At 43.4% G+C, this 15,649-nt stretch overlaps 1 protein-coding gene across 1 annotated transcript; it reads right to left on the bottom strand.

Annotated features, from left to right (window-relative positions):
• Positions 1–562: 562 nt before the first annotated feature.
• LOC110909630 (transcription factor WER-like) lies at positions 563–11,459 on the bottom strand. Its single transcript, XM_022154483.2, has 3 exons — positions 11,327–11,459; positions 11,040–11,172; positions 563–1,086 (listed from the first exon to the last, which is right to left on the bottom strand). Exons 1-3 carry the CDS (start codon positions 11,457–11,459, stop codon positions 618–620), a joined length of 735 nt encoding a protein of 244 aa, XP_022010175.1. The 3' UTR covers positions 563–617.
• Positions 11,460–15,649: the final 4,190 nt, after the last annotated feature.

The raw sequence follows: 15,649 nt of genomic DNA, 5'->3' as shown, positions 1-15,649 counted from the left end.
ATTCACCCGTTCGAATAACGACACTCGTTTTAGTAACTGAAAGAGAAAAATAAAAAAATAAAGTCGTGATATACTTGAAAAGATGTTGAAAAATGTTTACATCAATCAAAAAGCATAAAAATTATACATCTAAGAGATTGTTGTTTTGTTGATATGTGTAACCCATTTTGGGAACCATAAAGAATTAAAGATATTACATAAAACACTAAAGACATTATATTTGACATTAGCCAGTCGTTTATCTTAAGTAGGGTGAGTTCATCATTCATCAATCACTCATTGTCAACCTTTGACAAACATATTAATTCTTCACAATTCTCACATCTAGTGATTCTAAATAGTATTCTTCTGGGATAGAATACCGAAATAGTACTATGAATTTGCTAAATATTTATATAGTTTAAGTGTTTCAGGTGCACTTCAGGACCTGTAAGAATTGATTCCAGGCGATCAAACTGTTTAGTTAATATTGTTATGCATAAGTAAATTAAGACCTAAACCACCGTAACCTCAAAAAGATACAACAATATTATTTTCTTCTAATTAAAGTCTTGGGTTTAAAATGGTTTAAATTTTAAACCCAAGACTTTCATGATCTAAAACTGTTAACTTTTATTTTAAACGCTTGATGGTGCGATTTCATATTCATCATTGTAGAAGCTCCACGGTGCGATTGTATCGTCATATGAATATTGGAAAATGTGGTCATGAAACATTTCTTGATCAGATTTTCTGATATCCAAGTCTTCCAGTTCTCTCCAAAAACATTGAAGATCTTCAACTGTTCCTGGTGAACTGATATCTGCTCTAAATTCGACTTGAGTAGGACTTCCGCTGGATGTCGAAATATCATCTTCGGATGTCCATGAGAAGTGAAAGTTGTTGCTGATGTCGTTTGCATTATTTAGGTCTTCCTTTGTTTCCTCAACATTATGAGATTCAAAGTATGGTGACTTGTTCTTGTCCTTTTGCTTTGATCCTTCGATCACAGGGTTGCTTGCAACACGCTTCTTTAAATTTGTGTGCCAGTAATTTTTAATTTCGTTGTCACTTCTTCCGGGAAGTTTCCTTGCAATTGCAGACCATCTGTGCAAAAAAATAACACAAGCGCTGACGACGGGCCAGTGAGTAAACCCACTTTACCTGCTTTGGGCCTTTTTATCTAGAAGCCCAATTATTTAGAAAGCCCACCGGTCACAATAGCCTTACTCGCTAAGGTTTCTCCTATGTACAAATGGGCGGGAAACAGCTAAGGAAGACAGGGCTCATTAAATGCATGACAAGAGGCGGCTCCGGTCTAAGTCACTGTACTTATCCGACGGATCATTAATGAAGAGGATCATCCTACCGTTGGGGGTCAGACACGTGTCTGACCTTCCCAAGAACCCCCAAAAGCCGTCGGATCAGGCATGAGAGAGTCCTTAACAAAGATAAGGGCATGTCATTATATAAGAAAGGAAGAAGGATCCAAGGAAGGTATGATCTCCGGTTCATTCTCATTTATTACACCTTCATTTACTCTCCACATTAACTTCCGACCAATATTCTCACATTTACTACACATCAATAAGATTCACACCAAAAGGGAAATCTTCCGGTGATTATACTCATCGGAAGAAACTCCTCTCATTTCCGGCAAGTTTACTTATCCTCACACCGGAGCTTGGTCACGGATCCCCCTCCCGGTAACACTGGTTTGGACCAACCATACCTGCCACGAGATTTGGCCGAAGTCTCAAAGTTCACAAGGAGAATATCAGAGGCACCCATGCCCCCCAAGACAAAGCTGCCTCCAGGCTTTGACCGCTATGACGGAACGAGAGATCCAGAGGATCATCTGCATGCCTTCCGGGGAGCAGGGCAACTTGGAAGGTGGCCCATGCCAGTGTGGTGCCACATGTTTGTGCAGACTTTAACGGAAGGAGCCCGACTGTGGTTTGATAGCCTTCCCCCGGGGAGCATAGACAGCTACGAGGAGGTAAGCGAAAAATTCCTCAGGAACTTCGGCCAACAAAGGAAGGTGGTCAAGAATCCCAATGAAATCCTCCACATCAGGCAAAGGGACAACGAGCGGATAGACCAGTACATGGAAAGGTTTGTCAAAGAAAGCATGAACATCAAGGATGTCCCGGAGGTTATGAAGATTAGTAGCTTCATAAACGGGCTGAAGCATGCACAACTGTGTGAAAAGCTGGGGGAGGAGTTCCCTCCTTCTTTCGACAATCTCATGGACAGGGTTAGGGCTTTCGTCCGGGGAAAGGATACGGTCAGCAAAGCTAAGGAGACAGACACCACGCCCCGGAGGGCCACTCCAACGACAAGACCACCTGAGAAAGGTGCCCCCTATTCACGAAAGCCTCCCTTTGATAGAATGTTGCATGACAGGGCAAGGCCCTCATACTCCCCCTACAGACCCCGAGGGAGAGGCCCTCTCCCTTACTCCGACAGCTTCACCCCCCTTGTCAAAACTCTAAGTGAGATACTGGCCACGGAAAGAGTGAAGTATTCGTTCCCGAGGCCACCCCCCATAAAGCCAGGACCCAAAGCACAGCCAAATGAATATTGTGAATTTCATAAGGGCTTCGGGCACAAAACCGATGATTGCATGTACCTCAAGAGGGAAATAGAGGCGGCGGTGAAGACGGGAAGACTGGCCCACCTGGTCAAGGAAATCAAAGAAGGGGGAGGGGATCGTAAGGGAAGAGATGCAAGAGAGCCCGGGAGGGCAGATGTTGATATGATAAGCAGAAGAAATGAATTTGATGTTACCCGTAGTGTTAAGGCCAGAATCTTAGGCTCTCCGAACTGCATGAAAACTCCCATCCTCATGCCATACTTGGAAGAAAGCGAAATACAACGGCTGCTGCTGAATATCTCAGCTGTGATAGCCGGGCACAAAGTGTCTAGAATACACGTAGACGGAGGGTCCGGCGTCGAGGTAATATATGAACATTGCTTCCTCAGATTCGACAGAGATATAAGAGATAGACTGGAGGAAGACTCCATCCCATTGGTGGGGTTCAACAACAGCGTATCACACCCCCTGGGAAAGATCAGGCTCCCATTTACAGTCGGTGTAGGGGACAGGGTCAGGACGATCAATTTAACCTTCACTGTGGTCAGGGCACCCTCCAAGTACAACGCGATTTTGGGAAGACCTGGGATTGGAGATCTACAAGCACAAGCATCTACTCCTCACGGGGCTTTGGTATTTCAAACACCAAAGGGGCTTGCATGGGTTAAGTCAGCCTACGAAGTGGTCTCCTCAGTATCCAAAGGGGAGGAACCCGGGAAGACCCAAGGGAAGAAGGTGGAGGAATGGATCCTCTGTGATAAGTTCCCGGAGCAAACGGTCAAGGTGGGAAGCCACCTAAGTGACAAATGCAAGAGTGCCCTGAAGGAGTTGCTCCTCCATAACCTGGACGTGTTTGCATTCCAACATCGCGACATGACGGGGATTCCCAGAAGCCTGACGGAACACCGGCTCAACACTTTGACATGGGCGAAACCAGTAAAGCAAAAGAAGCGGAGCATGGGGCCAAACAAGAGAAGGGCTGCTTGTGAAGAGACCCGCAAACTGCTCAGGGCGGGGATAGTCAGGGAAGTCAAATACCCATCATGGGTTGCCAACCCAGTTATGGTTCAGAAAAAAGATGGGGGATGGAGGATGTGCATCGATTTCCAAGACTTAAACAAAGCATGCCCCAAGGACTGCTACCCCCTCCCGGAGATAGACACCCAGGTCGACTCCCTATCCCAGTACCCATTGAAATGCTTCCTAGATGCCTACAAGGGATACCACCAAATACAGATGTTAATAGAAGATGAAGAAAAGACCGCTTTCATCACTGATGAGGGAACATTTTGCTATACTAAGATGCCCTTTGGTCTAAAAAATGCGGAGGCGACATACCAAAGGTTTATTAACACCTTGTTTAGGGAGCAAAGGGGAAGGAATCTAGAGGTGTATGTTGACGACATTGTTATCAAGAGTCTGACAGAAGCAGCTATGATAGACGACATAGCTGAGACTCTCAACACAATGCAGGATGTGAATATGAAGCTGAACCCCGGGAAATGTTGTTTCGGGGTAGAGGAAGGGAATTTCCTAGGGGTGGTGGTAACCAAAGGAGGGATAAAGGCAAACCCAGAGAAGACCCAGGCTGTGGCTGAAATGCGCTCCCCCAGGTCCTTGAAGGACATCCAGCAATTAAACGGAAGGCTGATTGCGCTAAACCGTTTCTTATCGAAAGTGGCTGACAAAACCCTCCCTTTTATGAAGGTGTTAAAAGACTGTCTCCAGTCCAGCAAATTCAACTGGACTACAGAGGCCGAAACCGCCTTTCAGGAGATGAAGACCTACATCTGCAAGCTCCCAACGTTAGCCACCCCGGTACCCGGGGACCCACTGCTCCTTTACCTATCTGCCTCTAAGACGACCATAAGCGCGGTCATGATGGTGGAACGGGAGGGGAAACAGATCCCCATATATTTCATCAGCAGAACGCTTAAGGGGCCCGAGAAGCGGTACATGCCTTTAGAAAAACTTGCGTTGGCCCTGGTTTTTGCATCTAGAAGGCTCAGAAGGTACTTCCAAGGGCATAGGGTCACCTTAGTAATTGATCAACCCCTCCAGAAAGTGCTTAGAAAACCGGAACAGTCAGGGCGACTGGCTAAATGGGCCGTAGAATTGGGAGAACATTCTCTGGAGTTCAAGCCCAGGTTAGCCATGAAGGGGCAAATACTGGCTGACTTCCTAGCAGAAGTGCCTGAGGACGAAGAAAAGGGAATTACTAAGGTGGGAGGCTTTGGAGGAAGAAGAAAAAAGAAGGGAAGACGAGGCTGTCTGGAAGTTGTTCATGGATGGAGCATCCAGTGAAGAAGGGAACGGTGCAGGCATCACATTGATAAGCCCCGAGGGGGTTGAGCTGACGTATGCTATAAGGTTGGATTTCGAAAACACCAACAATACCGCCGAGTATGAAGCCCTCTTGGCAGGGATGAGATTGGCACAGAAGATGAAAGCAAAACACGTGGAGGCCAGTACCGATTCACAGTTGGTAGTAAAGCAGTATCAGGGGGAATATGAAGCGAAGGATAGCATCATGGCTCGGTACGTGGCGAAAGTCAAGGAGACAGCTAAGGCATTCGGAACCTTCAAACTGGAATACATCCCTCGAGGGAGGAACAGGAAGTCTGATGCACTCAGCAAGTTAGCTTCAGTAGCATTTGACCACCTCGCGAAGGAGGTCAAAGTAGAGGTCCTGACATCCCCCTCCCTGGACGTGACGGAAGTGGCCACCATCGAAGGTTCCCAAGAAACGTGGATGACCCCGATCATTAAATTCCTCCGGGACGGGACCCTACCCGAGGGGGAATGGGCGGCCAGAAAGGTAAGAGTCAAAGCCCTACAATATGAACTGATTGGGGAAGAGCTATACCGAAGGTCGTACCTGGGTCCGTCCCTAAAGTGCATATACATGGAAGTGGCCGAATATGTGATCAGGGAAATGCACGAGGGAATCTGTGGAATGCACTCGGGACCAAGAACGGTTGTAAGAAGGGCAATGAACGCAGGATTCTACTGGCCAGGATGTACGAGATGGCATCTGAAGAGATCAAAAAGTGTGATAACTGCCAGGTACATGCACCAATGACTCACCAGCATAAGCACCCTATGGTCCCGGTCTCGACATCTTGGCCGTTCCAAAAATGGGCCATCGACATAATCGGGCCTTTCCCGGAGGGTCCCGGGGGGGTCAAGTACGTGGTGGTGGCCATTGATTATTTCACTAAGTGGATCGAAGCGAAACCCCTGGCAAAGATCACCGGAGATCAAATGAGACGGTTCGTGCTGGACAATATCGTGTGCAGATATGGGGTCTCGAAGGAACTGGTGAGTGACAACGGGGTGCAATTCGCCGGAAGGCCCTTCAAGCCATGGTGCGAGCAAATGAGGATTCAACAAGTATTCACCTCTGTAACCCATGCTCAGAGTAACGGGTTGGTGGAGAGAGCCAACCAAAGCGTTATCAAAGGAATGAAGGGCAGGCTTGGGAGGAAACAGAAGGGCTGGCTTGAAGAACTTCCATTTGTGTTATGGGCATACCGAACCACTCCCAAAAGCTGCAATGGGGAGACCCCATTCAGTCTTACCTACGGGACGGAAGCCATGATCCCTGCAGAGATCGGATCCCAAACCGCCCGGATGAAGCTGAGGGATGAGGAGAACGAGCAGGATCTAAGAATGAACCTGAACTTATTGGAAGAAAGGAGAGAGATAGCAGCGGTAAAGGAAGCTCACTACAAAAAACTCCCGGCAAGTTACTACAAAACCCGGATGAAGAAGCTCAACCTCGTCCCAGGGGACCTAGTCCTTAGAGCTAATGAGGCCAGTCTGCAGGAAAATACCGGAAAGTTGGGCCCCAACTGGGAAGGCCCCTATAGAGTCACATTGGCAAACGGGAAGGGAACGTGCAAATTGGAGACTTTAGAAGGAAAAGAGGTCCCCAGGACCTGGAACCTGATGCAGCTCAGGAAGTATTACATGTAAGGGGCATGCCCCCAGGAGAAAACGGCCAAGGGCCACTTTTGTTGTAGGAAAACTATATGTACGGGGACTTTCCCCCCAGAAAGTAAACCTTTTGTAAACAGTCTATGAAGGGAAGTATAAATCCCCCGAAGATTTCATGAAAGACGGACAAAAATATCCCATTTTGAAAACTGCGGGTAACCATACCTGGGCAGACGTGCCTATGAACACCCTTCAAATCTAAAACTAGAACAAACAAACACACGTGTATGAGGCATCCAAAGACGTGCCCAAAGCCCGGCCGTGGGGCTAATAAAGGTCTAGCTAACCTAAAAAACGGACAAAAGCAAGTCAAAAACATAATATCACATTATAAACTTGTCCACCGATTGGCCTCGAACAGACAATCACAGTTTAACAAAGCAAACAACAAAGAACAAATAATGCAAATACACTCGTATATAGAAAACTACGAAGGGGAAACTGCTTTATTTGATACAAAACATACGTACAAAAAGAAGCCCCAATAACTGGGGGAAAAAACTAAAAAGATTATTACAAACACGGCGAGACAAAGTAAAGACATAGCCCCTCGCCAAAGCAGCTTGAAAATCTCCAAGGAATCACCAAGCTAGCCTTCGATATAAGCCCCTGCAAAATAAAATAAACAAGGCAAGAAACAGGCAACAAAGCAAAAGAGGAGCTATACATAACCATAGGCCGTACGATTAGCAGTCAGGATGGTCCCCAACACAAAGGACCATCCAAAACAAAGTCAAACCAAACATACAAATATCCCAAGGTAAGTTAGAGTTATTACAATCATATCGAAGTTTGTTAAGTGTTCGAAATTCACTGGGGATCACCCCCGGAAAGAGACGGCGGGGACGAAGGACCAGCGGAGGAGAACAGGGCCTTCAGTTCATCAATTGAGATCATGGGATGTTCAAGGATCTTGGCAAGGACGACCGGGGTTTTACGCCCAAACTCCTCGTTCAGTTTGGACAACCTCTTCTTCGCTTTGGAGTTATAAAGAGGAGTCTCTTTTCTGCCCAGGCCCTAGGCAGAATAAGCATAGCCGTCCTTCAACCCTGCCTGATAGCCAACATCCCTATAGGCCCTATAAACCTCCTCCAAACCGCTTTTAAAGTCTTTTGATTAAGCTACAGCAGTCAGGAAAGCCCCAAAACCTTCAGTAATCAACCAGTGCTTCTCCCCAGCCAACCGTTGGTTATCATCCGAAGTTATCCCGTAATCTGCATACATAGTGTTGAGCTGCTCCTGGGAAACGGAGCCAACTTCCTTCACATGCTTCAGCTCAGCAGCAAGCTCTTTCTTCTCCGCAATCAATGATGCCATCTCCTGCTCCCAGGCTCGCTCCTTCCTCTCAAGCATAGCACCAGCCCCCTAAACAAAGGATCAGTGAATACGTATATGTATATAAAAAAAGGGGGAGGGGGGGAGAAGATTATGCACCTTCTCCTCCTGTAGCCTCCTCTCAGCATCAACTACTTGGCTTCTAAGCCCAGCAACAACCGACTGGGAAGCCTTAAGCTCAGCCTTGAGTCCCTCATTTGCTTTCCTCAAATCATCAATCCTTTGCAGCATCCCAGCACCCCTAAAGAAGCTTTCACACAGAGACATGCTGTACTGATCTTCAAAGAGATCATCCCTCAGGGCAGAATTTACGAATTTATGTGGGGGGGGGGGGACAGCATGACTCAGAAAATCCCTGGCAGCTTCAGGAGTCCCTATCACGGAAGAACTAGTTATCTTCCACTTGGGAACATAAGTGGTAGGGATAGCATCAGCAAACAGAGGGGCAAGGGGGGATCGACAAGCAAGGCCCTCCTGAAAAGTAGGATTGCTAGTCCCAGTAGCACGTAACGAAGAAAGTTCATAAGCCGAGGAAAATCGAGCTACCCCCACCTCAGAGGCCTTGTCCCGGATGCGGGAAGGAGAAGGACCAGTTGGAATTTCTATAGGCTCCCGAGAACTCCCCTAAGAAAAAAGAAGAAGGGACAGTCAGAAAAGACACAAAAAGAAAGAAGAGGAAAAGAGATAACTTACCAGTAATGGGGCACTCACTAAGCTTGAGGACTTTAAATGCTTGGACAAAGAACCTTTGACCCCGGCAGGATGAAGGTCAGAAACAGCCTTGGAAGAAGGAGGTTTTTGACCACTAGCACTCCGAAGCCTCTGACGAATATTGCGAGGTGCAGGAGCCGGATGAGGACTGACAGACTTTCTCTTACGAACCAACTGTATCTCCACTTCTTCATCGTCACTCTGACCGGAGGGATGAACAGGAGGAAGGTCGGGAGAACTTTCCTATCCGCCAGAAAGATCCTCCTCAGATCCACTCAGGGCAACAGAACCCCCTGCCTGGACGGATCCCCCCGCAACCTGTGCCTCCGCATTCAACTGGGGATCAACCTCGTCGTCAACCACATACTTCACATCCTTGGAATCACCTTGAAGAAGCCGCCACAAAGTTATCTCTGCACAAGGCACCAAAGATGACTACGGGTCCCCAAAAGCATGAAAGGAAAAAGGAAATGATTATAAGAAACAGACCAGGAACAAAAAAGTACCTTTCTTGCCAAAGAAGGCTCTTGGACGAACTGGGTAGGAAGGACTCAAACCACCCATGGCAAGCATCCCCTCGGAGAAAGTAAAAGCCCTTGTGGGATTATCACACATTCTTTTCCACTGGACAGTCTCACTCGCAGAAAGGGTGGGGACAACATCCTCAATGGCAGCGTCAAGATCCTTGGGAGCAGGGGAATCCGGCAACATAGCGGCTACACTTCCAGTCTTTCGGATAAGTAGAAGTGGGCATAAAACTGTAACAGGGCCTTGAAACGTTGTTCTGTCGCTTCACGAACGTGAACCAACCTCCGTCGGAAATAAGCCGGTAAAACATGCAAAACAAAGGAACAGAGGGCTCCCCTGAAATGGCCGCACAAGACAGTTCAAAGTGAACCACTCTCATTAACCCTAAAGGATGAATCTGTGAACACCGAAGTGACGGAGCAGAGAAATCTTGAAAGCAGAGAGGGGGTATCGGACCCCACAGGATGAAAAGGCAAGGGTATAAATAGGTATCCTGTCCGGCGTACATTCTGCAGACTCACTAGGACCGGGCAGAGAGGGAGAAAAGCGATCCGGGATGTTATACACTTCTACAAAGGACTTCATGTCCTTTGCCGTCAACACAGATCTTATGGATGAGCGTCCACAGCGACTCATGATCAGAGAAGAAGGGGTAATCACAGGGGAGTACCACAGAGAAAGAAAAGAGGGCTTAAAAATGTTTGAGTGAGAAACCGGAAGAGAGGAATAGGGTATTTAAAGAGACGCGACTGACTTGCAGGTAACCGTCACGTCAGTTGTCTCTTCAAAATTCAAAATAAGGAACACGTGTTGTTAAAGGGTTAGCTCCCGCTTTAATGAGACCGGCGATGTAATGATTAGTGGAGATGGCTCATTACAACCGATCCCAGAGGGACCCACTAGAAAAAACCACTCTTTGAACGGTTATGGCTCAGCCCTGGATCATGAGCCTCGGGTCTCAGAACCAGGGATTAAAGATGACTTGACGACGGGCCAGTGAGTAAACTCACTTTACCCGCTTTGGGCCTTTTTATCTAGAAGCCCAATTATTTAGAAAGCCCACCGGTCACAATAGCCTTACTCGCTAAGGTTTCTCCTATGTACAAATGGGCGGGAAACAGCTAAGGAAGACAGGGCTCATTAAATGCATGACAAGAGGCGGCTCCGGTCTAAGTCACTGTACTTATCCGACGGATCATTAATGAAGAGGATCATCCTACCGTTGGGGGTCAGACACGTGTCTGACCTTCCCAAGAACCCCCAAAAGCCGTCGGATCAGGCATGAGAGAGTCCTTAACAAAGATAAGGGCATGTCATTATATAAGAAAGGAAGAAGGATCCAAGGAAGGTATGATCTCCGGTTCATTCTCATTTATTACACCTTCATTTACTCTCCACATTAACTTCCGACCAATATTCTCACATTTACTACACATCAATAAGATTCACACCAAAAGGGAAATCTTCCGGTGATTATACTCATCGGAAGAAACTCCTCTCATTTCCGGCAAGTTTACTTATCCTCACGCCGGAGCTTGGTCACGGATCCCCCTCCCGGGGTCCCCCGTGACGAGGCTAACGGTTTATTCTTTTGTAGCAAGCAAGGATCAAAGCTCTTGACGTCACCGAAGATCTAACCAACGTCAGCCGGAGGTTGGGTATTCGACAAGCGTAAACATATATCTATGGGTCAAGTGTACAACAGTCAACATTGATCAAACATTAATATTACTTCTATATAAAAACCTCATTATGCTAAAAAATAGATCTGGCATAGCAACAAAGATTCCTAGAAAATGAAGAATGGGTAAGGTGCTATATGTTATTAGTCAACTATATATAAAGGGATTATACAATGAAAATGAAGAATGGGTTAGGTGCTATATTATACCTATTCCCTAGGATCGAATGAAAATGGAGTATGCTTTGTTCTTCTTCTTCAGAGAAGCTGATCCCTTTCTTTAGGTCCGGCTTCAAATAGTTCATCCATCGGAGCCTGCAACTCTTCCCGCTTCTTAACAAACCTACAATTAACCAAAAAAAAAAAAAAAAAAAAAAAACGCAATCATAAAATAACCATAGAAAATTTGTGAACTTTCTTTTTCACTTTAAATTTGATATCAACTTTACATGTGATATGAAAAATCAAACACCAAAAACAGGTTCATTAATGTTTACCAGCATATTTGGGCATGTGAGACCAATTCCATATGCCATATCTATTGATATATGCAATCAACATACGATCTTCTTCAAGGCTCCATGCACCTTTCTTCAAGCTTGTCTTCATATCCCCTTTTTGAGTCCTCATCACTATAATAATATGTATAGATATTTATTGATAGTCTTATTTGCTATCAAGTAGTATAAGTGACGTAGGAGAGTGAGATGCCAACTTATATAGTGCTTACCTTTCAAGGGTCAAAAAATTGGGGCTGGGCCTTCTTTCTAAATTCGTTAACCATTTACCACAACTGAACAAAGGTTTGCAAACATAGAAGATTGCTTAATCTAATCTACCATCTTATGACCCACAAATAGCCCATATTCAATATTTTGTCATAATTATGTACCATGGAATCTAAATAACAACCTGAATGTAAAAAAATGTAATAGATAAAACATTCCATGGAATAGCCTAAATGTGAAAAACACCCTCACCAACGAAAACCTGATCTCCCTACCTAACATTGTCACTCAAATCAATTAAAGCTTAAAAACCTATATGATCCATAAATTTTTGTTTACAACTATTGCCACTTCATATATTTAAATAGTGTTGCATCTAGTATACATTCATTTAGAACACACATATAACAATCATTCCTACACACAATTACATAAATTATTCAGAACACACACATACACGAAGATACATTCTTTGCGATGTCTAAAAAACAATGGTTCCCTAAACTGGTCCGAGTAGCCCGGAAACACCATTGGCTAAACAATAATAATAAACAATAATAACAATAACAATACCTCATGCGATTGTCGGGTATCTGACACACTAGTTGTGGAAGATGTTGTTCCGGCTAACACAAAATGTGGATCAGAAGATCCTACCCCAAACAACTGACGACCCTGACACTCGTGATGCAGACTCTCCCACACTTCCATATCATCGCAATCCGTGTTCCCATACATGTTTTCAAGATTTTTCATGTAGGAGACCTACAATTTATCAAAACAAATGGCTTGATATTGTACTACAGGATGATACAATAATTATAAATGAATGATAAAAGATAACTTACATATGAACGTTTTAAATGATCGGTAACAAACTCTAACTTATCATAGTCATTTGCATTGATCTCCCCATCATTTATTCTCTTTTTACACTCTTTGGTGGCGTGGGTATGAAGTAATACTTTCGCGATTCCAACCTTTTTACTCTTTATTTTTTCTACATAAAAAGAACAATGTAATTTATAAGTTTTAAGTGTACATATAGGTTTCTAAAAGTAATAATTATGATTAGCTTACCAAGTTGCGACGGTGTTCGTCAAACCCTATGGACCCGACTGTATGACGACATAAGTCATTCTTCCGGTTTTCTCTCCCAGCTGCTTTGGACTTCTTTTCCCAATCTTCAGTGTTCCAAGACTATAGTGGTAATATATATATATATATATATATATATATATATATAATACATAAAAATAACTAAGACAAAAATGTAAATTATTAAAACCCTTACCATACACATACGTTCCCATTTCATACGAGGCACTCCATCGGGCGGATATTTGCATTGTATCTCAAAATTGTATCCTTCATCAGGAATACGTTCCTTCACCTTTAAAGCTTTCTTTCTAGAACTTCTCCTCATATCGCTCATTATGCCTCTAAATCGATCCTTGATCACACAAATAAACGAATGACGTATGCTCTGGTGTGCTTTTGGATCCCATCTATACATAATCTACAAAAATAAAGATAAAGATGCAATAAATAATACATATAATCATAACATATACAAACAAATAATTGATAAATTACCCAGAAGTGGTCAAACATGCGCGTCTTTACGTTTTGGGGGATCTTTTTAAACGTGACCCAATCTCCATCAGGACATTGTTCAAGTATTTCCTTTACACGTCTATGTACCTTTGGGTCTATAAACCTAGCTACAATATTGAAAAGATATTTGAGAATCAATATAGTATACATGCTAAAACATGCAAAACGGATCATAGTTTACCCGCATGAATCTAAGTAAATATAGTATACAATACGAGGCTTCCTAGTAGACCTTAAAATTAATGCACAATTTGTCCAAAGCTGGTTGTTTTGATGCAAAATCTGTCCAAAGCTGTCAGCTTTGACATTCAGTTTTGCGAACAGTTTTTCGGGGATCAAATGGTATTGAAAAGTTACGAAACTTTGTGGGTGAATAATCCGCTCAAAGTACTACAATTTAGGCTAAAACCCGCTCAAAAAGGTTTTGAAATGACCAAGATATGTCCTTTTGAAGTCAGTTTTAAATTCTGCAGCATTGTTTCAAAACCTTGTGTCCTCTTTTGACTTGATCTTTACATAGAATTCATGGATTTTAGTGAAAACGACACACACCAAACATAAGGCATTTAGTTATATGTTTTGAATGGTTTGATTGTTTTTATTTAATTGTTAATTTTGATATTTAATTGACAATAGATTCTGACAAGAACTGTTTACACCAGAACTGTTTAACCCGGTTTCGAACTGAACCGGTTTTTAAACGATCCGGTTCTTATACTTAGCATGTAACGGTTCCCGGTTCGGTCCGGTTCGGAACCGTTGCACAACCCTACTACCAATACTAGTTTATAACATCAACAAACAATATATATTTAATCTTTAAACTAGAAACATACATTTTCCCGTTGCTTTGTATGAATTGCCTCCCATCACCGTCACCACCACCCTCGAAGTCGTCACCACCACCCTCAAAGTCGTCATCGTCGTCGCTGACACCATCACCTGCGTCGTCACCATCATCACCAGCATCATCATCTAAAAAGTTAAAAATAATAATTAATAAAAGGATAACTAATAAAAAAAATTAGTAATTTATATTGATTACCGTTGTCGCCATCATCAAGGATATCACGTGACAAATCTTGTAACGTTGTACCGTCCCTATCATCAAGAATATCTGGTGACAAACTATGTAACATCCCAGCTAAATCAGCCATTGGATCACCCTCACCCATACGACTATAACTGCCACCTACACCTCTGCGCTATGAAATTGAAGGACCTTTTGGAGGTCGTACCATCAAATACGGCCCTCTAGTCCATATAGTAGGTTTCTCAACAATTGCCTTCCCATTGGGATGTTTTGGATCCGACTTTTGGATCTTTGTCTCCCAAAAGCAGCATCACCATCACCTCTACTAAGATCAGGCTCTCGAATAACAATGCCACCATGGTGGTGATTGTTGATGGTGGTGGTTGTTGTTGATGGTGGTGGTGGTGATGACTGATGGTGGTGGAAGTGGTGGTTGTGAAAGTTAGGATTATTAAAATCTAATAATTAGGTTTGTGCCACCTAAGTAACCACATCAACCAATAACTAGGTTTGTGGCACGTTAGAAAAAAGGATCGATGGGGTCAAATTCATGTAATTTTGAAATCTTAGAGGGAATTTTTTAAGTTGAGACTCATGTAGGCTAGTGAGTGAAAGTTAGGATTATTAAAATCCAAAAATAATGTTTTGTGGAAAAATTGTCGCGAGTTGCGACAACTTTGCCGCGATTTTAGATTTTTTAGTCTGTAAAATTGTTTATATTGTATGAACGAATAACATGAGTTATTAAATAAAAGAGTTAAATGCCATTTTAGTCCCTGTGGTTTGAGCCATTTTGCCAGTTTAGTCCAAATGTTTCATTTTTCACATGTGGGTCCAAAAAGGTTTCACTGTTGCTATTTTAGTCCACTGGGTTAACTTCATCCGTTATTTTTGTTAACGAGAAGGGCAATTCGGTCATTTTATATGTAATCTGTTAAATAGAAGGGCAATTCGGCAATATAAAATGACCGAATTGCCCATCTCGTTAACAGAAAAAATGGATGAAGTTAACTAGTGGACTAAAATGGCAATGATGAAACCTTTTTGGACCCACAGGTGAAAAATAAAACCTTTGGACTAAACTGGCAAAATGACTCAAACCACAGTGACTAAAATGGCATTTAACTCTACTCTAAATAAAAAGATGAGTGAATTTCAAGGATTGTCCTTTATCTTTATACTCATTTTTAGGCGTTGTCCTTTATGTTTAAAATTGACGAGTTTTGTACTTTATGTTCTCAAATCATACAACCTAGTTAGTATTTTCAGTTAAATTTGGTCATGTGCTTTGCACATGAGGGCATTTTTGTCAATTTATATTTGCAGGGACTAATTGTGTAGATAATATATTTGCAGGGACTAAATCAAAGCGCAATATGAAAGATAAAAAAAACAAGAACTAAATGAGGCTCAGATCTGTTACTAATGAGAAAAAAGAAGAA

The sequence above is a fragment of the Helianthus annuus genome, chromosome 15 (assembly GCF_002127325.2).
Source record: "Helianthus annuus cultivar XRQ/B chromosome 15, HanXRQr2.0-SUNRISE, whole genome shotgun sequence".
Classification (NCBI taxonomy): Eukaryota; Viridiplantae; Streptophyta; class Magnoliopsida; order Asterales; family Asteraceae; genus Helianthus; species Helianthus annuus.
The sequence above is the reverse complement of the archived record's forward strand: the minus strand, read 5'-3'. Positions and strand labels throughout refer to the sequence as shown.